Source organism: Solanum lycopersicum, chromosome 3, assembly GCF_036512215.1.
Source record: "Solanum lycopersicum chromosome 3, SLM_r2.1".
NCBI classification, from domain to species: domain Eukaryota; kingdom Viridiplantae; phylum Streptophyta; class Magnoliopsida; order Solanales; family Solanaceae; genus Solanum; species Solanum lycopersicum.
In genome coordinates this window covers 5,458,047-5,485,894 of record NC_090802.1, presented here as the reverse complement: position 1 = coordinate 5,485,894, position 27,848 = coordinate 5,458,047, and the positions used below count along the sequence as shown (strand labels likewise).

Here is a 27,848-nt window from a genome sequence, read left to right as displayed (position 1 = left end):
TTCACACAGATAAATCCAGGATGACATAACGACTATATAACAATAAATCAAGAAACCTATCAACAAAGTCAAGACAGACGGACTGTGAGCAAATGCAAGTATCATTTTACTATTCAAGATCAAACTCGTTTTTGCAAGCCTCGTGCAATTTGATATCACAATCCACAACCCAAAACATAAAACGAGGAACGAATCAATCAACAAAACCAAGTAATATAGCCCATTCAACATATAGATTGATAGTAGTGCTATCCACAATGTGTTCGTAGCATAAAAAATGATACTACGATCATAACAACATAACCTGTGCAATCCCACAAGTAGGGTTTGGGGAGTATAGGATGTACCCAAACCGGGTAGAGAGGTTGTTTCCAATAAATCATCCGCTCAAAAGGAAAATGGGTACACCACCAATCTTACAATTATATAACATGTAAGAAGTCCCAAAATAAACACAATTCATCTTCACTGATAATCACTAGCGCTCCAATTAAAGAAGGAATAATATGTGTTATGATTTATGAACTTACTAAACAAAATAACAATGGTATTTACAAACATACCACCTATTGATATAGTCAGCTAACTTCCATCAGTGGGAAGTGATGCCATGAAAGAATTGTATGACGATTCCAGATCGAAGTGGAGCTGGCGAGCCTGTTGTTCTGTCAACTCATCTGCAGCCCCCATCTTCGACAGTCTTGAAAGCCACTCTCTCATCTTTGTCTTCCCTTCAAAATCCACTGGCAGAATCGATAGTTTATTGAGGGAAGATGACAGATCTGATAATAGGGGATAGACCTGGTCTACGGCAATCATGTTCAACTTTAACGAGTCCATTGCAGTGATGAAATTCTGCACACATTCGGCCACAACAGCTGCTGAACTCACAGATGACATTGCAGCAGCAGCTCGGTGTTCTACAGTAGCTGGCACGCCAGAGGTCACAAGCCGGTTTAGGGCAGCAGGGCAATCCATTTTGTATGTGTCATGAAATCGCTCAATGTTAGGTACAGTATCCCTTAATGTAGATGATAGGGTTTTGAACTGAGCAATGAGTTTCTGACTCTCAGTCTCATATTCAGCTGCTGAAATGATGTCACGAACATAAGCCTTCTCTAGCTTCTCTGTTGCTTTGATAATAGCAAAGAGTTCAGCTAAGTTGTCATACATTTCTCTTTCACGCTTGTCATTCCATAGCTTAACCTCCATTTGAGTTTTCAAGTATATTTGAAATAGGAAACCTTTTACAATAGGGTTGGAGAAGAGAATGGGACACGCGCAAAGATGCTAATCTTTGTCACTGCAAAAACATCACAACCTAAGATTACATTGCTGCTATGACTAACAAATCGTAGAACCATAAAGACCAGATATCTAGATGAGTTTAATTTTAAGTTTATGGGACTGTATGCATACAACGGTCAAGACACATCCTTAGTATTCATGTAAAATTTCACTATGATTGAGAAAAAGTAATAGTTATCTTCAATCAGAACGTATAGTAGACTAAGACCTTTCACGCACACCCCACAACTACTGTATATACTCCCTAATTTTTTCTAGTTGTGAGAACTTCCTGAGCTTAATGACAAATGCAAAGACCGTCTGTTCAGAAACTAAAGGAATTCCTAACATGCCTGAAAGTTGAAAGATGCTTTGCTTCGGCCCTGGTTAGATAGAGAATGATTTCTATAAGTCAGTAGGATACAACAAATATTTGAATCACCAAATTATGTTTTCCTAATGACATAAGAGAAGTACAAGTTGATATAGCTTATCAGAGCGGATTTTTTGATTGAAAAAATCCTTCTCAATTTTATTTATAATTTATAACAAAAATTAGGACCATGACCCTACAAATCAGAAAATAACAACTTTCAATGTGGCAGTCTTATCTTTTATAAACTAATGCCAATTCGGAGAAACGCAATGATGAAGCAGTGCGAGAACAGGGGAGAAAGGTAGACGGAAAACCCTAATGCTTGGCCAAGGCCCTCCTACTACTTTAATGAAGTCCATCCAATTTCAACACAGCGTAATGAGAAGCAAGATGAACGAACATAGACACACAGATAACTAGATTATCATGATCAGATGAACCAAATCAACTCACTTAAACCTTGTGCAAGTATTTTCTCTCTTCAGCTCAAACTTTCCTCTTTTCTCCATTTTTCCATGAGTATAGTGAAGCACACAAATGATCTCAATCAACTTTCACATGAATGAGTATATAAGAGACATACTTGACACTTCATTAGACAAGTTTTTACACTTCCTTGTTTCTTATTTCTTTTTTTCTCTTCTACCCATATCCCTCTTTCCTATATCAATTTTATAGCAAGTTTATCTCTTAAGCTCATTGCATTGGATCTTCTTGATCTTCTTTCTCAAGAGAAGGTCTTTAACACGTGAATTACGAGACTTCATGCAAGGGTGCACAATAGAACTTCAAGCTTTTAGTAGCAAAATTAAAAGGAAAAGTGTATAACATCCCCTAGACACACTGAAATTGAAACTACAACACATGACACTTCGTCATAGTGGAGGAAACTCAACGAACTCCTATTAACATCAGCCAAATTGAATTACTGAAACCTTGTTTAGGGCAAAATGAAAGCATTTACAGCTGCAGATATACATAAACTTATCTGCAGCTATTTCTATCTTCATCCACTAACTTACAAAAACATGAACCCTACTCAAAATGTGATTATACAATATAGATGCAAACATCAGTGCACTGATGAACTTGATAAAAAGACAGAAATCAAAATCCCAAAACACCCATTAGCGAAAATGTATTGAAATCAAATCTTGAATCCCACTCTAAATATGAATATATACAATATAAACATCAGTGCATTATTGAACTTGATCAAAAGACAGAAATCAAAAACCCAAACCACTCATTAGTGAGAAATGCATGAGATCTAATCTTGAATCCTACTCTAAATATGAATACATACTTTATAAATGCAAGCATCAATGCATTGTTGAACTTGATAACAACACATCAAAATCCCAAAAAAAAAAAAGAACATGAGCAAGAAATGCATGTAATCAACCACCCATTAGTGAGAAATGTATGAAATCAACCCTCTCCCACCCCCCACTCCACACACACTTAAAAAAAGCTCACAAATCTATCGATAAGGAAATAGACCTTTCGGTCTAACTCAACCCCAATACGTTGTTAATAGAATAGACATCTAGAGCATGGAGAATATAAGATACCATGATAAAGTAAGGAACTTTCGACCTCACTCAAACCAAAACTTAGCTCAAAAAGAAGGAAATCGTATCCCACCCGATATTAGATAGTGTGATTGAATTGCAAAAAATAGAAAACAACTTGCATATAATTTCAAAACAACAAAAAGCAAAGAGATTCAGAAAAAACCAAATAAATAAATAAGCATGACGAAGTAACAAGAATACGAATTACAAGCTTAAATTGAAAGAATCCAGCTAAAGTCTACCTCAAAGATCACTCTAGAGTTACAAAACAGACAAAAATAAAACACTCCCATAGAATTTAAAAACAACCCCAAAACAACAAAGACCAAGTAGATTCAGAAAAACCCAATTCGAGTATAAGCCAGACAAGTAAGAAGAAAAACGATTACAAGCTTAAATTGCAAAAAAGAAAAATAACCCAGCTGAAATTTACCTCAAAGATCATGAACATGGCAGATAAGAGCTGCAAAACAGAAAAAAAAAACCCAAATTAACAAAAACCAAGCAGATTCAGAAAAACCCAAATCGAGAATAAACAAGACAAGCAACAAGAAAAAGGGATTAACAAGCTTAAATTGAGAAAAAAAACAAATAAAATTTACCTCAAAAGATGAATAACATGGCAAGCACTGAACCAAAAACAAAAATAAAATCTGAGCAGGTGAAAAAAATGATTATGCAAAGAGCAAAGTATGAAAAAGAGAGAAGATAGAGACGTATGTACAGAGAGAAGAAATGGAAGACGCGGCTTTGAATAATGGGAAGTGTGTTGCAGGCATCCAAAAATATGAGAAGAAGATTTCTTTCATTTTATTTTCTTTTATTCTTTTTTTGCTTGGGTAATAAATAGTTTGCGTGTGGAATTAAAAAAATATATATTTTTATTTCAATAAATTTATTATACTAATAAAAGATCTCCTCAACCCAAAAGCGTGAATCGAACTGAAATCGATAATTCCAATCGAAAAAAAGTTACTTAGTTTTTCAATAGCCGATTTTGATTTTTTTTTTGTCATAGGTTCTTAATCAATAGTCCGATGGTAAATTAAATAATTATATTTGTATTATATTTGATTTAGGGTTTAGTTTTCTACTTTTATTATAGTTGTCCCAGAACTCTTGATTATTCTATAATGTGAAATTGATTGTTTTTTAGTACGATGTAATTTTTGAACGCATGTGCATGGTTCATTTGATTTGTCACCTTATTTTAAATTGATTTTTAATATTTTTTTATGTCAAACCTTAACGAGAAAACTGATAACGGTCATTAACCGATAAATCAATAACCAATAAGTTGATACTTTAATGATTCTATAACTGTTTAGCATCTCTACAAATCGATAACTAATAAGTGAAACCGATCGATACGTAACTCTATGTATAGTAATGGATATTTCATACACTTTTCGTCCCTATTTACTTGTGAAATATTTTCTAATTTGATTTCCTTTGATATATAAAGGAAAAATAATTTTTTTTTCTTATTATACCCTTAATTTATTAACTGAGTTAACGTCCTTGAAATATGTATTAAATAAATATATCTGAAATTATATTGATTAATAAGGATAAAATGATAAACTCACTATACAATTTATTGTTTTTTAAATAGGTAAGTCTAGTGAAAATTTGACAAGTAAAAAGAGACGGAAGGAGTAAGAGAGATTAGGGATTGAATTCTTGGTGCTGAGTTTGGAGTATAAGCCTTTTAAAATATGGCGTTAAAATGAATAGCGTACAGATAACTAAGGAATCGTTTGATAGTTGGATAGAAACAAGTTATTCATGTACTACATTCCTAATCATTTGTCCAATTTTGAATTGACATGTCTATTAAGAAAAAAATTATTGACACAGTAAGTTTAACATTTTTATTTTCATTATTTATGAAGTGGATAAATTAAAATTTTAAGATTTTCAAAAAATTCTACCTTTTCCAAAATTAATTAATTGAGGGTATACTAATTAAAAAGAAATTGTCTTTTCTTGATTTGTTAAAGTGAACAAGTACAACAAAAAAATTGAATGAATGATCAAGGACATAGAGTGTTATTTGTATATTACTTATACGATATTTGTTAGATAGATAGGAAATAAACTATTTATGTATAAAATTAGTATGAAGTTCGGTTGGCAATTTAGAAACATGCACAATTAATACATGTATAAGTTATGAAAAAATATGTATATTATTTTATACAAAATAGAAGGTGGAATGACTAATATGAGGTTGTTTGTTAGCTGATTTGAGGATAAGTTATAAAAGAATAAAATCGTGCATATAGTTATAACATGTTTGATAGTTGATTACGAGATAAACTATTCATGTGTAAAATTAATATGTTGTTTGAGCTTGCAATTTAAAAATTCATATAATTAATACATGGATAAGTTATAAGGAAGTCTATGTTTATTTTATACAGGATAGAAGGTGAGAAAACTAATATCAATATAAAATAATACATAAACTTTTTCATAATTAATCTCTACATTATTAATACATGTATAACTCTACTAAAGTTATACTTTTCTTCTTCTTCTTCTTTTTTGGATAAATAAGGATAATATATTAATAATTAATATGCATCATTACAAGATAGTAATAACACGATCAATAATTGTTTGAGAGGTAAACTAGAAATAATATTTTTACAATATTTCGTAGAAGACAAATAACTTATAAACCATATAAAAAGAGTTCCTACTTTGTCTGATTTAAAAGAATCACATAACTTCAAAGTAAGTGATAATAGATTTTAGTCCCTCTTTGACTCATGCATCTATCACTTATAAGTTACCAAAAATATTATATAATGATATTTTGAATCGTATGACCATAAAAGAAATAGCAAGTGATAATAGATTTTTGATAACATATTTTCTCATTATATTTGAAATTAAACACAGAGATTGAAATATGTATAAATTAAACCAAATACAATTTCATTTTTCTAACAACGCTCTCACCTTTTTATTTCTTTGATGATTTAGCGATTATAAAATATTATTCATAACATTATTAGAAAACACAAATATTTTTTATTGTACATGTTATGACCCGATTTCGAAAACTAAAGATTTTCTTAATCGATTTCACTACTTTGGTAATTTTGTTAAGTTTTTTTTTTTGGGAAAAATTATTATAATTTGAAAGTTGCCACTTAATTTTTTAAGAAAAAAAATAAGAAAACCAATTAAAAGGGAATTTTTGAAAGAAAACATTTAAACAAATCAGAGTCTGGTAAGGGTTCAACTAATTCTCCAAGGAAGGGTTTAGGCATCTTGGAGAATTCGTTAGCGTGTGGTTGACTGACAGATTTGAAAGTTTGGTTAATTTTATAGAGAATTTAAATTACTAAAAAGAGACATGTTGAAAACTTGAATGAAAATCTTTTGATACTTTTAAAAATCTCTAGATAAATCTAACTAGAAACATTTATCCATTGTCAAGTTCTGAACATACAATTAATTCAAACTCACCAACATGGATCAAGGGACCTTGTTTAATAATTATGAAAGGATATAGATTATCCTTAAGTCATTCATACAAAGTCTTAAGTTAAATTAAAACACAACTAATTTATTTTAAAAAACTTAAAAATTTTATTCTATTCAAAAATTTGATTTAAATAGTTAATTTAACGCATAAACATAGATTCAAAGTTAATTATCAACTATGAAAGAATATGAATAATTCTCAAGTTAGTCTAAAAGCTTAAATTGCCTAACTTAAAGAATTTGAAAACTTGGCAAAACGAAATAGAAAACTTCTCCAAGAATTCATCTAAATAGACAAAAATAAAATGTTAAAAGTTAGCGATAATCCAACACATATTCACAAATAAAGCAAATAACTAAATAAAATAAAGAGCGGATGAAAAGGGAATTTGGCCCCTTTCTGACTCTTGCCGCCATTGCTGCGATCAAATAAATTGGACAAGGGGATGAGTCTTGAAACCTGAGAGAACCCCTAAAGGTTTGGGAAATCTTAGTTCAATAGTTTAGTTTTTGTGGTTGTTCGAGTTGAAAGAGGTGGTGGAGTCGTCCTCTCAACTCGTCGTTTCCGTTAGCTGCTCAAAACCAGGTAATCTTCTTTTTATACAAATTTCTAGCTCCGTTTTCTTTTTTTAATTTATCATTCGTGTTCTATGTCTATATAGTACTTCTCATATCCCTATTTAATTGTCCACTTTAGAAATGACACACATATTAAGATAGCAATAATTAGCATGATGAAGTTATAATTTTACCCTTATTAATTATGATTTTCAAAAATGATGAATTAAAACTTGAAAATTTTCAAAAAGTTCAAGAGGGTATAATAGGAAAAAAATTGTCCTTTCTTGATTCGTCAAAATAGACAAGTAAATAGAAACAACTAAAAGAGAAAATATGAACAAATAAATAGAAACAAAGAGAGTAATTTAATTACATATTTTTTAGGAAGCTCAAATGTTATGTTTCTTTTTTGATTTGATTAGTGTGAATGTTCATAAATATGACTCTTGCCGCCATTAACTGCATATTCACACTAATCAAATCAAACTATATAGACATACAACACGAATAATAAATTTTTTAAAAAAATGGAGCTAGAAATTTGTATCGAAAGAAAATTACCTAGTTCTGAACAGCGAATCAAAACGGTGAGTTGAGAAGACGACTCCACAACCTCTTTCAACTCGAACAATCATAACAGTTAAACTATTGAACCAAGATTTCTCAAAACCTTAAAGGTACTCTCGGGTTTTAAAACTCGTCCCCTTAAACAGTGAATGAAGAATATTTAAATAGGAAAGATTCTAGGTCGAATTTGAGGGGGGAAACGATGTGGAAATTTTAGTTCAAAATTTGAAATTTCAAAGGGATAAAGGACGAGCTGGAATTTGTCCCAAATTTTAGTTCAAGATTTTGTTGAATATTTTGGTGGGAAATGGGCCCAAAATTGGTTTGGGTTGCTCGATAGGTAAAAAAGGGCCAAGAAATTTGGCTAACAACTAAATAAGATGAATTAATATTAGTTTACGAGTTTTTTTATCTTAACAAAATAAGAATAGTTAACGTAATTATAAATTAAATAATTTAAAATTATAATCATGATTTAAATTAAATTAATTTAATAAAATATTTATTAAAATATTAAAATCTTTTTGAGATGATTTTCGATAAAATAAATAATGTAATGGGCAATAAAGCACCTTTTATGAATAGACCCAGGTTTTCTATTAGTGTCATCTATGGAAAAAAAATAAAGAAAATAGAAATCCCACCTTTTAATTTATTTATTTTCATTATCTCCTTATAAGTTTTATAAATTGTCAATATCTCTCATTTTTCTCTTGAGTCAAAAACGATATTAATATATCTGACACTTCATTTATGTTTTCGACTCTCTTTTTAACGAATCAACAGTTTGATTATTTGGCCATTAATGTATTTGGACCTTCCATTAATGGATCCAATCCTCTTTTTAATGTATCAACGCATGTAGTCGACCCTCTTTATAATATATCATCGCTTTGGTTATTAATGTATTCGAACCTTCCAATAATGTATCCATTTGAGAAATTTTTATAATTATAAACTTTTAAGGGATAATTTATAGTTTTACTTAAAATATGTGATTTCTATTATTTTATCAAATAACAATAACTTTATAATTATCTAAACTTTAAATCATTACAATAAATAGTCAATTGATTTTATATCCCAAAGTATTTATGGATAATTTTCTACCATCAGTGTCATCAACGGAAAAAAACAGTAACTTTATAATTATCTTTAAGTTTTAATAATCACAATATGTAGTCAACGGATTCTATATCCAAATATTTATACATGATTTTCTTCCTTCAGTGTTATCGATGGAATAAAACAATAACTTTAAAATTTTCTTAAAGTTTCAATAATTACAATATGTAGTCGACAAATTGTTTGTAAATACTCTCGACCAATGTGTTTACTATTTAATCATACTATCAAAGTATATGTATAATCTAACCATATAAAAGAGAAAGAAGCAGTGTTTTCGTAAAAAAAATACTACTCAAATATACCATTAGAGTATATATATACTCTGTTGATATCAAGGAAGAACAAATAGTCATTGTTTAATTATTGTTTGATAATATCATAGTTTATAGTTTAGATATCATCTGAGTATATATGTATATATATAAATACTTCGATAATATAAAAGGTGAAGAAGCAGTGATTCAGTGAATAGAATAAGGCGGCCATCAAGTAAATAGTTTGATTGTAGGTTCAATCTGGATAAATATATCAAGTTGGGTCTAATTTTGGGTAAATACTTTGTTTAATGGATACAGAAATATACACTTTTTTGTTTCACTTATATCCATTATCTCCTATCACTTTGAAAAATCTCTAAAATCTCTTTATTTATTTAATGTATTTGAGCTGCATATTAATGTATACGAGCTAGTTTTAATGTATTCGAGCTACATGTTAATATATGCGAACCAATATTTAATATATCTGAATTACATATTAATGTATTCGAGCTTCAATTATTGTATCTTTTTTTTTTAATTTTAAAGGAATTAATATAATGAAAAACTTATATTAGAGATAGATTATAATTTTATATTAAAACTATAAAATTTATATAATTTACGCTTGTTTTTTGATGAGTCCTATTTGTGAAGCTTTTCCTAAACCTATACCTGACATTATTTTTTAATTAATAATTACTTCAGATCTGTCTCCTACTCACCTCTCTTTTCTTTCATTTTCTTACTCCTAATGCATCTAATTCTCAAAACATAATTAAATAATTAATACATTTGATTGGAAAAAAATGATAAATACATTTTCTGTTAAAAATAACTTAAACACACATATAAAATTGTCAATATTAAAAATAAACTTATTTTTCAGTATATTTAATAGAATCAAATTAACTCAAAATACAAACTAATTTACTTAAGCATATAAATTGATTTGATAAGATTATTTTTGTTTTGATTTTTGATCTTATTTTGAAATTACACATACTTATTCTTTCACCATAACTATATCTAAATATAAGAATGACAATGAGACAAAATATGACATTGAGTGGCAGACTCATAAAACGAAATTTAAGTCTTTTAAATCAAAACTTACAACGCTTAATTTATTTTCAAGAATCAATCACTTCTATATAATTTTAAATTAACTATTCATTATATTATTAATATTATTATTATAATAATAAATAATATAAATTTTCACTCTTAATATTGTTAGAATTCATTTCTCGTGTCTTTACGTACATTCAGTTATAATATATATTTTTCAATATTTTTCTATTAAATATTTTAAGAAATTATAACTTAAATTAAGAAAAATAACGAATACTTTCTGTTAAGAGAATGACAATAAATATGTGTTAGAATTCATTTTTCTGGGGTCAATTATTTTTTAAAAGAGATAAGAGTAGTATGTGTTATAAATTTATTGAACTAATTGTTCATTTGATATATTCATGAATTACTTGAATTCATGTATGTATATTTATCATCAATTGTGGACTGTGCATAATTAGGTACCTATTTATTTGGTGACCTTTGGGAGTGATGTCTCATCACTTTAAATAGAGATATCACTCACCATTTGATATACACTTGAATAAGAAGAAAAGTCTTCTTTCATCCATCTTACTTCTATTGTCTTCTTCTCACTATATCATATTATGAGCACGTTATCATCACGAGACTCTAGCCAATTGAGATTGAGTTTTAATTTTTCTTTAACTCATGTTTTGGTTGATCTCGTTATAAGAATCAAGGTATTATAATCAGGTATGTATTTTTTAAAATATTTTTATTATTTAGAATATAATAGTATTCAATCGCTAACAATTATCAGTTGCAAAGGCATATACAACTATAAGTTGAATGTGACATGCTATACAAAACTTCTTAAATGGAAGAAGGTATATAAAATTTTAATAGCATGAGTTTGAGTATTATTTTGATTGTTTTGAAAGACTCAAATGGTTAGTCATGTTGTTCTTCGCTCTATTATAGTGTTGGTTAAGGGTAAGACGATGGATTCAAGCCCCATCGTACCAATAAGGGTAAGACGATGGATTCAAGCCCCATCGTACCAATAAGGGTAAGACGATGGATTCAAGTCCCATCGCACCAAAAAGGGTAAGACATCATGTTAAAGCCCGAATGCACATAATGAAAAATATTTGAGGATAAGACGATAGATTCAAATTCTATCACACCAAAAGGGTAAGACATCAATTTGAGTTTTTGATGCGCGTGATGATAATGTATTGGGTTCAAGTCCCTATGGCCTAATGTGTCTTGTATGGATAAGACATTGAGTTTGAGTCTCAATGCACCATAGTGGTGATAAAATGATGATTAAGGCAAAAATAATATATTTGTGATGAAAAGTCTTGAAATTCATCATATTGAATTTGCTCCATCCTTGAAAAAATTGTGATAGCAACATGTGATAACTTTGAAATCCGCCTATTGACTTGCTCCATTCAATCATATGAATGTGGTAGCAGTAAATAATTAGTACGGAAGATGACAAATGATTAACGATATGAAAAAGTGTGTGAAGGGACGAAATTATAATAGTCATCATTGTAGTAATTTTTAAAGGAAGAATACTATGGGTTCTCCAAATAGTCCTTCAAAATGTGAAGGCAATTTTTATTATTAAAATGATACGAAAGGTCATTGGACTTATGAATTTTATCGACTCAATAATTTGACAAGTTTATAAATCCTCCATCAAAGGACTAAAAGATAAAGTGATAATACACTTGATCTTTCAAAGTGATGTTGAGGTGTGTCATGGAAATATGATGAATTTAAAATCATGATAATGTGCTTATAATGTAAATTTATGAAGTACATGTAAATGATTAGTCTATTTCTTGAAGCAAATGTGACTTGTTATGAGTATCGCGAATGCTCGACCATTCTATAAGAGAATGGGTCAAGATGTGATAAAATCATTATGGGTTGGATGTATGCCAACTTACCTCTATGGGAGGTTTGAAAAAAAAAGATATATGTCAAACTCAACTCTACGGGAGGTTTGAGAGGAAACAAATTTATTTGGTAGAAATGATTTAATGATATTGTACGTTTATATGTCACTATGGTATATTTATTGTGAACTACTGAAAGGGCAAAATTAAAGAAAGAAATAGTTTTTGCCTGTAAGGGTTGTGGTCATTATTGTGTAGTTATGCAAATTTGTCATTGGTTGTGTACCTATGGTATAACAAAAGTAAAGCAAGAAAGATGTCTTGCTCGTAATGATTTTGACCATGACAATAATAATATAATTTCCTCCTTGAAGGAGATGCTCACCATGGGAATGATGTCATGCAATATGTGATAGTACACAAAATTAATAGCAAGCTCTAACGAGTTGTGTTTATTATCAGATGAATAATAATGGGATTGTAGTAAGTCTCAAAAGAAACTTTTTAAGTTTCGGATGAATTGAAAATAAATATGGAGACAATAAATCACTACAACCGAAAAGGGTTATAAATATTTATGTAAAAGATTACCCCACTTTTCCTCTTGTTTGTTGCTGACAAACATGAACATGCTGATGAAATCACATACAAAAGTAAATTATACGTGTAATGAAATAAATATCAGTTGGCATGACCAGTTGACCATTATGGTTTGGATGTGATGCAAATATAATTGAGAATTTATGTGGCTTATATGATTAAGAAATAAAAGATTCTTCAAGAATTCTCTTGTGTTGCCTGTTTTCATTGTACCAGCTAAGGTTGAGATTGTAATCCCCTGAAGTTTTTGGAACATATAAAAAGGTGAATCTGGACCCATTTACCTGCCATGTGAATCATTTGCAACTATATGATGGATGCATCAATGCGATGATCACATGTGCTTTGGTGTCAACTTACAAATTGGTGTTTGCAAGGTTGTTTGCTCAAATTGTTGAATTAAGAGCACAATTCCAAATTATGAAATTATATTGATAATACTGGTTAATTTAACACAAATTGTATGCCTCAAATTATAGGTAAATCATAGTTATGAGAACAAAGCTCCCTAATAAGATTAAGTATGAGATAATTTAACAGGTAGCAACACATATATGCATCAAGCCAACAAGTTTTTTCTATTAAAATTGATTCAGGGTCAAGAACCAAATAATTTTTTCATCTAAAATGTTGAATGTGCGGTTATGATTTTAATTGCTCTAATACGCACAAAGATGAATTCGCAACTGAAAATTATGTATGAGGTTTATTATGAATTATCTAGATCCTCTTTATAAGAAAATGTGAACTTGAAGTTCAAGTGATAATTCATTTGCATAATGTTGCAAATCTATTGCCAGATGAATTTACTGACCCTATGATATAATTCAGCTGCAAATGCTCCAATGTGAAGTTCTTGAAGAACAGAGTCTATGATACATCGTAAAGCGTAATAGGCCAATCAATTCCAAATATAAAATTTCTTGAAAAAATAAAAGGAGCAAATGATCAATATGGTCATGATAATGAGACATATGCTATAAAAGAGTACATTGACATAATACTCCATAAAACCTCGAAAAAGGTTCAGGTAATTGAAAAATAATGAAAAATGAAGAGATCTCGATAAGTTATATCTTGTTGAAATCGATACCAAATAACTATCGACGGTATCTTTGATATAAGGTAGCGCTTAAAGATATAAATTATGACGAGGATCTTGAATTCAAATTTGTCATAGAGTGGGACACATAAATGGTTGGTCAAGTAAAATGTATAATTCAAGTATATTTTATTTAACTTAGAAAAGTGACGTTTTGGACTGATAATCCATAAATCAAGGTATAATATTAGTGAGGTACAAATAAATTATTATGTGATAGTATAACCGTAAGATATCAAGTAGGGTTTGTGCCTTAGGGCATAAAGGTTTGTCGAAAAAATTCTGATAATATTGGAGATGTTTTCTCCTATGGTTAACGCGACGAGGTTTGTTTTGATCTAGCAACATATGAAAAACTTGAATGCATGTAATAAATAATTGTAATGTCTAGCTAGACAATGAAGGTTATATGAAAATCCTTGAAGCAATTGAGGTGTCTGAAGCATATAAAAGTTTGAAGGAAACTTTTTCAATAAAGCTTCAAAAATCCTAATATATATTGAAATAATCAAGGAAGAGCTTTTAAAAGTTGTTGAGTGTTTGAAATGGTGAAAAGGTCTTGGTAAGACATAATATTGTCTTGACCTACAGATTGATAATTTGACGAACTTAGATGCAATTTTATATGGACAAATCACATTCATTGAGTACCCAATGATTATGAGATCGTATGAAATAAATGATGATTCATTTTGATCTCAAGAGAAGGATGAAAAGCTTCTTGGTGATGAAACTCCATATCTTTTGGTGCAATCAGGGTACTAATGCATCTTGCTAACAATACTTGACCAGATATCTGTTTTGCAGTAAATTGGTAGGATTCGGTTCCTCCCCGACAAAAGGATATTGAAATGGTATTATGTATATACTTGAATATCTTTGAAGGACTATAGACATGGGTTCATTCTTTTTCGAAGAATTCAAATCAGAGCTGATTGGTTACGCACATGCAGAATATTTATCTGATCCGCATAAAGCATGATCTCAACTACGCTATTTGTTTGCATATGGAGGCACAATAATATTCTGGCGATCAATGAAGCAAATGTTGCTATGCAGAAATAAAAGCCCTCCATGAAGCAAGTCGAGAGTGCGTCTGGTTGAGATAAATAACCCACCATATTCAGGAAATGTGTGATTTTTCTTTGAAAAAGAATATATCAACCAGAATGTACGAAGATTGAAGACATCATTTCAAGAAATGTTTTAATCAGGGGGAGTACTGTTACCTTAATTGCAGGAATAAACTAAGATTCGAGGATTGAAAGAAGTAACTGCTAAAGAACAGTTAAGAACAATGAAAAAACAGAGAAGAAGAGAAGAAAGGAAGATGTAGATTTTAAGAGAGAAATGAGTTGTATTGTATATTCATGCCGAAACTCCTTTACAATTCAGAACTATATAGGATTTACAATTGAATTAGTTGAAAGGAAAATATCTACTAACTGTTTCAACAGTAGTCTTAACAACTTTAACTAACTCGGTATTAACTAACTAATTTCTGACGTGGCTCAACTAATTTCCTGAATTTCTGTTATTCATCCTAATTTCAAATATGTGTAACAATACTCCCTTTACCAAACAGATCCTTGTCCTCAAGGATCAAACTGAGGAAATCTGACCTTCAATGCATTGTAAAACTCCCAAGTTGCATCCTCCGCTGGCAACCCTTCCCATTTAACTAGAACTTGGGCTACAGCTTTATTGCCTTTTTTCACCATTCTTCTTTGTAAAATAACCTCAGGCACAGGACAATGAAGGTTAGCAATATTAAGTACAAGAGGGTAGGAAATGCGATCAGGAACTTCATGGCATTTCTTCAATAGTGATACATGGACAGTAGGATGAATTTTCACTGAATCTGGAAATAGCAATGTGTAAGACACTGGTCCAACTCTTTTGAGCACTTGAAATGGACCATAATACCTTGCAGCAAGTTTGTGAAATTGTTGACCTGACACAGTTGTCTGTTTATATGGCTGAATTTTGAAATACACCCAATCACCAACTTTAAACACCATGTCACTTCTATGAAAATCTGCCTCCTGCTTCATCCAAAGTTGTGCCCTCAACATATGGTGCCTAAGTAGTTGTAGCTTCAATTCCCTGTTGAGCAATGTATTATCTACCTCAGCTGAATTTGATTCTCCTGGTAGGTATGGTAGATGTAAAGGTGGTGGTGGTCTTCCATAGAGTGCCCCATAGGGAGTAGTCTGTATAGCAGAATGATAAGAGGTGTTGTACCAATACTCTGCCACGGCTAAGCAAGAAAACCAATTGGTAGCATCCTCATAACAGAAACACCTTAAGTAAGTCTCTAGGCACCTGTTCAACACTTCAGTCTGGCTATCAGATTGAGGATGGTAGGCTGATGAAGTGTTTATTTGAACTCCTTGGATAGTAAACAAGTCCTGCCAAAAAGAACTCAAAAACACAGCATCCCTATCACTTGTGATTGCATCAGGTAGTCCATGTAGCCTTACAACAGTATCCATAAATACCCCAGCTATAGATTTGGCAGTATAAGGATGTTTGAGATAGGGGTGGGCATTCGGTATTTCGGTTCAGTTCGGTTTTTTTTTGGTTTTTTTAGTTTTTGGTTTTTGTAAATTGCGTACCGAATACCAAACCGAAATATTTTGGTTCGGTTCGGTTTTTGTTAATTCGGTTCAGTTTTTATTAATTCGGTTCGGTTTTTATTTCGGTTTTTTAATGGGCCAAACTGTTGCACGGCCGGCGGCTGGTTGCTGCTGAGTGCTGTCGCAGCTGGCGGCTGGTTGCTGCTATGCTGCTGTGCTGCTGTCGCGGCTGCTGCTGCTTCCCTTGATGTGGACGGCGGCTAGCGCCTGGTGGCGCTGCTGAAGACAAGAGTGGTTGGAGCTGAAGAGTGGTTGGAGTAGAAGAGGAAGAGGAGAAGAGAAGAGGAAGAAGAGCTAAAGAGGAGAGTATGAGGAGTGAATTGAAAGGAGAAAAAATTTGGTAGAAAGAGAAAGAGTCAAAGTAGGGTATTAGGGTTTTCTACTTTTTTAAAAAAAAATTATTTAATATTAATAATTATTAATTAATATAATATAATTTAAATATTTCGGTTTAAACCGAAATACCAAATTCCAAAGTAATATGTACCGAAACCGAATCGAAATACCAAAAAATACAAAAAATTAAATCGAATACCGAACCGAAAACCGAAATACCGAAATCGAAATTCTAAAAAAATTCGGTTCGGTGTTTTGGTTTTTCGGTGTTTATGCCCACCCCTAGTTTGAGAGGCATAAAATGAGCATACTTGCTTAATCTATCCACCACGACCAAGATCACTTCATAACCATTTGACTTGGGAAGACCATCAATAAAATCCATACTAATTTGTGACCATACAACCTCAGGAATCAGAAGAGGCTGCAACAGACCCGGATATGCTGCTAAGTCAGACTTGTTCATTTGACAAGTATCACACTTTCAAACAAACTCCTGCACATAATTTCTAATGCCTTTTCAGTAGAAAAGTGTGAGCAACCTCTTCAAAGTAGCTTCCACCCCAGAATGGCCTCCTTGAGGGAAAGAATGCCATAGAGTTATGATCTGTCTCCTCAACTCGTGGACCTTACCAACAACTAGTCTTTATTTCCTTCTCAATTGATTTTGTTGCCAAGTGAATTGTTTACACGCTGTTGGATCAACCTTTAATCGCTCAATTAAAGTTTTAAGCTCAATGTCCATTACCCAACTATCCACAATAGCTTGTAGGATATCAGAATTGGTATTAGAAATTACCAAAGCTAACAACTCAGCACCAGTGACTCTTGAAAAGGCATCTGCTACCTTGTTCTCTATACCCTTCTTGTATTCAATATTATAGTCAAAAGGCATCAACTTTGTCAACCATAATAACTGAGAGTTAGTGTGTATAGTTTGTTCCATCAGGAATTTCAAAGATTTTTTATCAGTTCTGATGGTGAACTTCTGACCCAACAGATACTGAGACCACTTTGTAACAGCTTGAACAATAGCCAGTAATTCTCTATCATAGACAGATAATGCTCTATTTTTAGGTGAGAGAGACTTACTAATGAAGGCAATGGGATGACCTTCCTGCATAAGTACAGATCCAATACCATAACCACTTGTATCTGTCTCCACCACAAATGTCTTGGTAGCATCCGGTAAGGCTAAGACGGGAGCTTTTGTTAGGGAATCCTTAAGTTGTTCGAAAGCCATGGTTGCTTCTTCTGACCACTTAAACTTGTCTTTCTTCAATAGATCTGTTAATGGTCTAGAAATGACCCCAAATCCTTGGATGAATCTTCTGTAATAACCAGCTAGACCCAAAAAAACCTCTCAACTGCTTGAGGGTGGCTAGTTTAGGCCAATTTTTTACTGCTTGCACCTTTTGTGGATCAGTAGAAACTCCTTCATTAGTTATGAAATGGCCCAAGTACTCTATCCTCTGCACCCCAAAGAAACACTTACTCTCTTTTGCGAATAATTTGTGTTTTTGCAATTCCTCAAAAACAGATCTGAGGTGTCTCAAGTGGTCCTCCAAGTTCTTGCTATATATAAGAATATCATCAAAGAAGACTAATACATGTTTCCTTAAAAAAACTTTAAAAACAAAATTTATAAGGCCTTGAAATGTTGCTGGTGCATTGGATAGGCCAAATGGCATCACCAAATACTCAAAGTGTCCATCATGGGTTCTAAATGCTGTTTTTGGCACATCTTCTACAGCCATTCTTAGTTGGTGATATCCTGATCTAAGATCAATTTTTGAAAAGATCTTGGACCCTCCCAATTCATCTAATAAGTCTTCAACAATGGGAATTGGAAACTTATTCTTAACAGTGTACTTATTAAGATCTCTATAGTCCACACACATTCTCCAAGTTCCATCTTTCTTCCCCACCAACACAACAGGAGAGGCAAAGGGATTACAACTTGGTTGTACTACACCTTGATTAAGCATCTGTTGAACCAAATTTTCAATAATGTCCTTCTTAATAGAAAGGTACCTGTAAGGTCGCTTATTCACTGGTTCAACCCCTTGCTGTAACACAATTCTATGATCAAAAGTTCCTCTAAATGGAGGTAACTCTTTAGGCTCATCAAATAAATGCTTAAACTCCTGCAACAGTTCTAACAACCTAGGGTCCTGATCAGGTTGATTCCTAGTCTCCAGTGCATACCACTGCGTCTCAGTGTTCATGTCTGGAACAACTTGTATTATGCACAATTGAGAGTGATTACCTGACAGTTTAGCTAATTTCCCAGCTCCAGGAAGAATAACCTGCCTTCCTGCACCCCTGAGACAATGTTTCCTCCCACGATAATAAAATTCCATAGTTAGAGTTCTAAAGTTCATCTTGATATCTCCCAGAGTCAACACCATTGCACTCCAAGTACTACCCCACAAGAACCCAATGGTAATAGCAGAAAATCAGCTGTGAATTCAGCTCCTTGCAGCAACCACGAGATTGTGCACATTTGCTCCACTAGCATGTCATTTCCATTAGCTGCAGCCACACTTTGAGGTAGAGTAGATCTTACTTCACATCCCAGCACCTTTACTAACTCGGGATCAATAAAGTTGTGAGAGCTTCCTGTGTCAATCAAAATATGGAGAGGTTTCTTAGCATGATATCCAGTAACCTTTAAGGTTCTGTACCCCTAGTGATCCATTTAGAGCATGAACAGAGATTTCCATCTGCTCCAAAGCTTGTATCTCCATTTTCTGTTCTTCCTAATGCCCAACCTCCTGGTAGTCCTCCCTTAACTCTTCTATTTCCTCAACCTCCAACAAATACAACTGTTTCAAGTTCTTGCATTTATGACCAAATGTATACTTTTCTGGACAAAAGTAGCAAAGACCTTTAGATCTTCTATCATTCATCTCCTCTATACTCAAAGTTCTCCTATTGACCCTTTTTGAAGCCATAGATGTACCCACAGTGGGAGTCAGTAGTAAAGGTGATTTGCTTTGAAACTTCTGCTCACTAATTTCATACCTTCTATTAGCTTGCTGATTCTGCACTGGGGCTACAGGTTGTTTGATAGCAGCCAGATAAGCTTCCTGCATCCTTGCTGATTTATACACCTAAGATAGAGTCTGAGGATTACCCAATTTTACTGCCATATTGAGCTCATGTTTTAACCCTCTAATGAAACAGCTAATGGCATTCTCTTGAGACAGATTGACCCTTGTCAAATTCCTCTCAATTATTGCTTGATAGTCCTTGACACAACCTGTTTGCTTCCCCTTCTTGATCTCCTCCATGGGATCATCGTAGTCTGCTCCAAATCTTTCCACAAGAGACATCATATACTCATTCCAAGTTGGTGACTGTAAGTACTGCCTGTACTTCATGAATGACAAATGCCATTGAACAGCCTCACCCTCAAACTGTAAAGCTGCAATTCCTATCCTCTCATCCATAGGAATATTCTCTATATTAAAGAACTGTTCTATCCTGAATAACCAAGACCTAAGATCTTCTCCAGAAAACCTCAAGAACTCCATCCTTGACCATCGAGGAAAATGAGAATGGTGATTGGTGAAACTATTGGAACTTTTCTCCCTTTGAGACCTTTTATTAAACACCCTCCTTGCATCCGGCACCTCCTCCCTTTCTGGATGATCCATTGGTGTTTTTCCCCTGCGATTTTTCCCAGATACTGCTAATTGTTCCCTTAATTCAACTACAACCCGATCCAATTTCTTGAGACTTGACACTTCACCTGCAAGATTTCTCACTTCTGATAATACCTTCTGCATCAATTCACGCAACTCACCTACTTCACTGTTACCAAAAGTTTCAGTTAATCTTGTGTTCTTTGTCATTGTTGCCAAGGAAAGTGTAGCTCTGATACCAATGTTACCTCAATTGCAGGAATCAACTAAGATTCGAGGATTGAAAGAAGTAACTGCTAAAGAACAATTAAGAACAATGGAAAAACAGAGAAGAAGAGAAGAAAGGAAAATGTAGATTTTAAGAGAGAAATGAGTTGTATTGTATATTCATGCCGAAACTCCTTTACAATTCAGAACTATATAGGATTTACAATTGAATTAGTTGAAAGGAAAATATCTACTAACTGTTTCAACAGTAGTCTTAACAACTTTAACTAACTCGATATTAACTAACTAATTTATGACGTGGCTCAACTAATTTCCTGAATTTATGTTATTCATCCTAATTTCAAATATGTGTAACAAGTACAATACGTGTTGCACTCTTTTTCTCTTGACCGAGGTTTTTTTCCACTGGATTTTCCTGGCAAAGGTTTTTAATGAGGCAACAAATAGTTCGTATCAACTCTTTTTCCTTCACTAGAATTTTTTCCCACGGAATTTTTTTAAGTAAAGTTTTAACGAGGCACATTATCTATGAACATCCAAATGGCAGTATTATAAATTCATTGAACTAATTAAGTGGATTGTCCATTGGATATTTTCATAAATAACTTGAATTCATTTATGTATATTTATGATCAATTGTGGATAATTATGTACCTATTTACTTCTATTGTCTTCTTCTCACTGTATTATATTTAATAACAATATGCTTATTTATTAAGATTATATACATATCATTCTCATAATATTATAAAATACATAATGATTAATTATTTTTTTCAATTATCAGTATGATATTTCTTGTAATAATTCATAAGATACGAATTGATATATATATATATATATATATATATATATATAAATTATTATACATTGTAAAACACCACAAATGTTTAAATCTTAGATAAGTTCTTCGGATTGAAATTTTAAAAAATTTTCAAATGATTTAATTTTTATATGAATTATTAAAATATTCTAGAAGTAGTCGGGATATTAAAAAATAAAATTGAGACTTCACCTAATTGGCATACCACATTTTGACTCGTATATATTTCGTATTACATTTAATTATAAAAATAGGTCTAAATCATACTGATTGTTACACATTAGAAGACCTTCAAAGTTAGACAATGTCTTTTTAAATTTAATTATTTAATAATTTAATTAGTTTGGACTTAAAATGTTCAACAGACACTTAAAAAAATTGAAGATAGTGTTACAAATCCAAGTTTAAAAATACGATTAATTCAAATTGAAGTGAATTAGACATACTGAAAAGTAAAAAATAACTGCAAATTTAATCGGCTCCTGTTAGTGAAAAAACATACACGATAATAAAATTGCAAGATTACAATTGAAAATAAAATGAAGAAAGTAATCTCTTCAGGCTGAGGCGCGGATATCTCGCTCTCTTTAAGGAGATTCAAGCCCACTGCAGCAAATGTTTTCACCGGTCCAGCAGTAGTCCTCTTTGACTTGTCCCCTCCAGGATACAACAGCCTTCACAAAGTATAACTCAACAACTCTGGACAAGAGTTGAGTGCTCCACAAAAAAGAACACCTCCTTTCAACTTATAAAAACTCTCTTTTAGACTAACTCTTTCACTTTTTGTTTTCTCTTATGAATTGTGTGTTACAAACCAAATGAAGACCACCACTATTTATACTACAAGAAGTCTTCCTAGCAATAAATAGGAAGATAATGGAGGTAGTAAATAGTGAAGATAATGGCCTTAGGAGTTACATAGGTTACATATGTTACAATAGGAGTTACATAGGTTACAATAGGAGTTACATAGGTTACATATGTTACAATAGGAGTTACATAGGTTACATATGTTACAATAGGAGTTACATAGGTTACAAAGAGTAACAGAGGTATTAAGAATGAAATAAAGTGATGGACAACCAATGCTAATGGATAATGTAGAAGTCATCTATTCCAATGTTCATTCTTATAACTCCAAAATAAAACAATTTAATATGTTAAATATTAATATTAAAATGCTAATAATCTAACAGCTCCTACCTTTAACTATGATGTTTACACCAATTGTACTTTAAGAAAATAATTAAAACTTTAAAATATGTGTATAATGATTGACAACAAACTATTAAGAAAATTTCAACTAATACTAACAATATATACATAATTATTTATATTTTGAGGCCTTGTTTTTCAGGGGGGCAAAGTCATTGCTTGGATAGTTTTAAGGTTGAGTCGTCCTGTTCACAATTTATGTATTTTATTTTCTTTTAAATATTTTTTCAAATATATTTATCTTATTTTATAGATTTAATAACTTTTTTAATTCTAAAAAGGTGATTAAATTTATATAGCAAGGTATCCCATTAGAAAGATTAATATCAAATCCCATTTAATTCTTTCTTAATTAGTTGGCTGATTTGATATAGTGTGAATGGTATCCTAAAAAAGGTTGCTACGAGATATCTCTCCTTTGGTCCCTTTTCAATCGAGCTCGTTTCATCATATTTACCTAGTAATTTGTAAGTTATTGCATATGACAATAGCTTCAACCATTTAAGACGTGAAAAAAATTAAAATCTAAATCTGAGATCCTACCCTTCTTGCACACCCAAAGAATAGTTCCTTGAAGATTTTTTTAAGATTATCCAAAAACAAAAATTTCCATATTACACATAATTCGTATTTAATCAAAATCTAGATCTCACTGCGTGGGACTATATTGAATATGTGATTATTATTATTCATGTTTAATTAAAAGTAAAATTCTTAAATTAGAATAGCATAAAATTCTCCATTTGTACTTCTAGGAATCAACATTGTACCAAAATCTTCTTAATTATATCGAAAACATAAAACCCCCCGTAATCCCCTCTTAAATCTCAAGTGATTTAATATTTTCTTATTCAAGACTCAATTTTTAATCTTGATTACCATGGCTTGTTCTATAAAGCTATCATCTTTATCAATCACACATTCAAATTTGATTTCAAAAAGGGATTATAATCAAAATCTTGGATTTTTATCATTTTCTTCAACCCCAAAATCAAAGAATCAAAAATGGGGTTTTTCTTATTCAATCAAAAAACCTCTTTACATATCAAGAATTGAAAATCCCAAAGCATATGAAGCTGACAAGTCTCAGTCTTTAGATTTAAATATTGAGTTGCCAAAATCACAAGTCGATGGTCAGAGGGTTAAAATTGGCATATATTTTGCTATATGGTGGGGTTTAAATGTGGTTTTTAATATATATAACAAGAAAGTTCTAAATGCATATCCATTTCCTTGGTTGACTTCTACTTTGTCACTTGCTACTGGTTCATTGATTATGTTGATTTCATGGGCTATGAAAATTGCTGAATTCCCAAAAACAGATTTTGAATTTTGGAAGAACTTGTTCCCTGTAAGAACTCTTATGACTTTTATGTGGTTTGGTGCTTTTTTGTGTGAGGAGGGGGGGGGGGGGGGGTATCATGTCTGTCGTAGTATTAGCCTTGTGCATGTATCGGTTATCATATGTTGTCTACTGTGTTTCCGTTATCGCATTATTTCGTAGTTGTTTAATACTATTAGCTTTATGCATGTACCTTTCTTGCTTTTGATATTGGTTGTCATATGTTGTCTATTGTGTTTTCGTTATCGCATTATTTCGTAGTTGTTTAGTACTATTAGCTTTATGCATGTATTTTTCTTGCTTTTGATATTGGTTGTCATATGTTGTCTATTGTGTTTTCATGATCACATTGTTTCGTAGTTGTTTAGTATTAGGTTTATGCATGTATTTTTCTTGCTTTTGATATAGGTTATTATATGTTGTCTATTGTGTTTCAGTTGCCACATGTACTAGATTTATGCATGCATTTTTTTTTGTTTTTTTGCTTTTGATATCGGTTATCATATGTTGTCTATTGTATTTCGTTATCGCATTATTTCGTAGTTGTTTAGTATTAGCTTTATGCATGTATTTTTTCTTGATTTTGATATCGGTTACCATATGTTGTCTGTTGTGTTTCCATTATTGAGTTATTCCGTAGTTGTTTAGTATTAGCTTAATGCATGTATTTTTCTTGCTTTTGATATAGGTTATCATATGTTGTCTATTGTGTTTTCGTATTTGTTTCGTATTAGCTTTATCCGTGTATTTTTCTTGCTTTTGATATTGATTACCATATGTTGTCTATTGTGTTTCTGTTATCACATTATTTCGTTGTTGTTATGGTTTGTGTTCTTTATTAATTGGCGTGTTTTCTTTGTTGTTGTATTTCCTTTTTCAGTAAACATTTTGATTCATTGCATTTTAGAAACCACTCTTAACCTCTACGAGGTAGGAGTATGGTCTGTTAAGTTATGATTTCTATTTTCTGGTATATTGTTATATACTTCTTTTGTTTCAATTTGTTTGTCTGATTTTCAGTTGGCTCGAAGTTTAAAAAAGTATTTTGAATCTTGTAGTCTTAAACTAAAGATATGTAGAATGTACCAAAATGTCATTTAATCTATACATGTCACGTGAAAAGTTAAACTAAGAAGTTGCCGAAAAAGGAAAGAATACTTCTTGAAATGGGCTATAAATAGTTTTATGAATACGAGAGGTGTCGAGTATGAGACCTGGAATGAGAAACTCTTGATAGGGAACGCTTCCTCTTTTAGTCTAATTTTGTGCTATTCGTAAATGTTGGTGATGTAGGTTGCAGTTGCTCATACAGTTGGTCATGTAGCAGCCACTGTTAGTATGTCTAAAGTTGCTGTTTCCTTCACTCATATAATCAAGAGTAGTGAACCAGCTTTTAGCGTGTTGGTTTCGAGGTTTTTGCTTGGTGAAACATTTCCGTTTCCAGTATATTTATCGCTTGTGCCTGTTATTGGTGGTTGTGCATTATCAGCTGCTACAGAGCTCGATTTCAACATGACTGGTATGATCTTCATAACGTTTGATCATCGATTTTTCTCATGCATTGTGGTAGCGTCTAGAGTTAGTTGATTGCTATTATTACAGGTTTTATGGGAGCAATGATATCAAATCTTGCATTTGTGTTTCGAAATATATTCTCAAAGAAAGGAATGAAGGGGAACTCTGTTAGTGGAATGAACTATTACGCGTGTTTATCTATTATGTCTCTGTTAATTCTAACACCTTTTGCAATCGCGATGGAGGGGCCTCAGATGTGGGCATTAGGATGGCGAAACGCTCTCTCTCAGATAGGACCTAACTTTGTTTGGTAAGGAGTGTCAACTTCTGCTTCTCAGTATCTGTAGTTCTTTATCATATATGCTATATTTGATGGATTTTCGCAATGATTTCATGCATATATAAAGACCCCTTCCATCCTAATTTTTGTGAAGGTGTACAGAGTTTAACGAGTAGCCTATGATATCAGGTGGATCGTTGCACAAAGCATATTCTATCACTTGTATAACCAAGTGTCATATATGTCCCTGGATGAGATTTCTCCCCTGACGTTTAGCGTAGGAAATACAATGAAGCGGATTTCTGTAATTGTTTCCTCCATCATTATCTTCCAAACACCGGTCCGACCCATCAATGCACTTGGAGCTGCCATTGCAATCCTTGGAACCTTCATTTATTCACAGGTAAGTTTCTTCTTCACTATCTATAGTGACATTACTCGAAAATCATTTTGCAACAGCAGTTCCTATAACACTTGAGGGCGTGTATTCTTCTGTTGTCCTCTCGTTGACGAAATTCGTGTCCAATGCTAAAAGACGTGTGAGTGAGCATTAAGAACGGCAAACAACTGTAGATAAGATGTTAGTCATTTGTTTACAGTACATGTTAGGCTCAAGGGTGACGCTAGTAAAGTGTTTGCTTTGGATCCCCAAAGAGATAAATTCTAGTTATTAAGATGTTAGTCATTTGTTTGCAATAAATTTTCCTTCTGTGTTGTTTTCGAGCAGTCAAAACAATAAGGTGATTGGAGGTACAACGATGTTGATGCAGCTATTAGATCAACGAGAATTGGAGTGAGATGGATGGCGAAAAAAGGGAGAAATCTTAGGTAAAATCATTTCATGAACCAAGTCTAATATTTTAAGTAGCGAAGCTTATAGATGTATGTTTGTTATTTAGCATTTTTTCGTAGTTGAAAACAATAGATTTTCGAGTTTTAAGATTTGATAATAAAAACTTGTAGCTTTATCATTATATTCTCTTGACATAATTATTATTTTTGAAGAAATTATATGAGAAGGTATAAAACGCTTTAATAGAATGCGATTAATAACAAAATTTGAAAATTTCAAAGATATTATCGTCCAACATTAATTATTATTGCAATGTATAATATTATATTTGTGGAAATTCATTTAATTTTACAATACATATAAAATTCTCTTGACATAATTATTATTTTTTTGCTTCATACCAAACACATCCTTTATTTTATAATATTTATCTATATAGTAACAGTATTCCCTCTGACATTTTTCGCATTTCGAGATTTAAACAAGTGTATCTTTGACTGTAAATTTTTCATAGATCTTTTTAACATTTTGAATTATCAATTATTATGATTTATAGTACTTCTTATGTAGTTTACAAATATATAAATTTCATTTCAAGAAATTTGAAGATTTCATACGCAATTGTTTGGTCAAAATTAAATTATTTGACTCTCAAAAAATGAAAAGTACCGCATAAAATGAGAGAAGAAGAATAGGATGTTTTTGCTGAGATATTATAACATGCTTAAAGAATCCAATCAAGCAAATCAAATCTCCATAAATTTTAATGATTTTCTTTAAAATTGCATAATCAGTCAAATAAAATCACTCAGAAAAAATATTTAATTTAAATTAGGTAGAGAAAGATAAGTTTAAAGGCTTGGTCCCATCTTCCCTTTTTTTCTTCTTATGCAAATAATTTGACGATTTTAATTCATGTCACTTCATGATCATTTACCAAAAGACCTAAAGTTTTTATTTTGTTTTATTCCTAACTACCGTATCATTTGTTTTACTCTTAATTCTAAGATTATTTCACCTTTCCCAATTTTTAATAAAAATAAATATAAAAGATGATTGAAGGGACATTTTGTCCTACAAATTGAATACAAATCTTGAAATCATGTTGTCAATAAGA

At 31.8% G+C, this 27,848-nt stretch overlaps 2 protein-coding genes across 4 annotated transcripts; one reads left to right on the top strand and one right to left on the bottom strand.

Annotated features, from left to right (window-relative positions):
• Nucleotides 1-344: 344 nt before the first annotated feature.
• Nucleotides 345-4,059, bottom strand: LOC101255562 (vacuolar protein sorting-associated protein 28 homolog 2-like). Of its 3 annotated transcripts, none has more exons than XM_010319363.4 (4): nt 3,965-4,059; nt 3,843-3,869; nt 3,674-3,703; nt 345-1,303 (listed from the first exon to the last, which is right to left on the bottom strand). In XM_010319363.4, exon 4 carries the CDS (start codon nt 1,210-1,212, stop codon nt 583-585), a length of 630 nt encoding a protein of 209 aa, XP_010317665.1. In that variant the 5' UTR covers nt 1,213-1,303; nt 3,674-3,703; nt 3,843-3,869; nt 3,965-4,059; the 3' UTR covers nt 345-582. The 3 variants fall into 3 exon arrangements, with proteins under 3 accessions (XP_010317665.1, XP_004234483.1, XP_025885588.1); XM_004234435.5 differs by having other exon boundaries at nt 3,957-4,054; XM_026029803.2 differs by having other exon boundaries at nt 3,843-4,059.
• Nucleotides 4,060-23,544: 19,485 nt separating this feature from the next.
• Nucleotides 23,545-26,912, top strand: LOC101264705 (glucose-6-phosphate/phosphate translocator 2, chloroplastic-like). Its single transcript, XM_010319435.4, has 5 exons — nt 23,545-24,152; nt 25,437-25,662; nt 25,746-25,968; nt 26,128-26,341; nt 26,666-26,912. Exons 1-5 carry the CDS (start codon nt 23,682-23,684, stop codon nt 26,675-26,677), a joined length of 1,146 nt encoding a protein of 381 aa, XP_010317737.1. The 5' UTR covers nt 23,545-23,681; the 3' UTR covers nt 26,678-26,912.
• The last annotated feature ends 936 nt before the right edge of the window (nt 26,913-27,848 follow it).

What these genes read in the sequence shown, in the direction of transcription:
- LOC101255562 (XM_026029803.2), bottom strand. Translation starts at nt 1,212, where the DNA reads ATGGAGGTTAAGCTATGGAATGACAAGCGTGAAAGAGAAATGTATGAC.
- LOC101264705 (XM_010319435.4), top strand. Translation starts at nt 23,682, where the DNA reads ATGGCTTGTTCTATAAAGCTATCATCTTTATCAATCACACATTCAAAT. An exon ending in GCTCGATTTCAACATGACTG is followed by an intron (nt 25,663 to 25,745) that starts GTATGATCTTCA and finishes CTATTATTACAG; the next exon opens with GTTTTATGGGAGCAATGATA. An exon ending in ATAGGACCTAACTTTGTTTG is followed by an intron (nt 25,969 to 26,127) that starts GTAAGGAGTGTC and finishes CTATGATATCAG; the next exon opens with GTGGATCGTTGCACAAAGCA.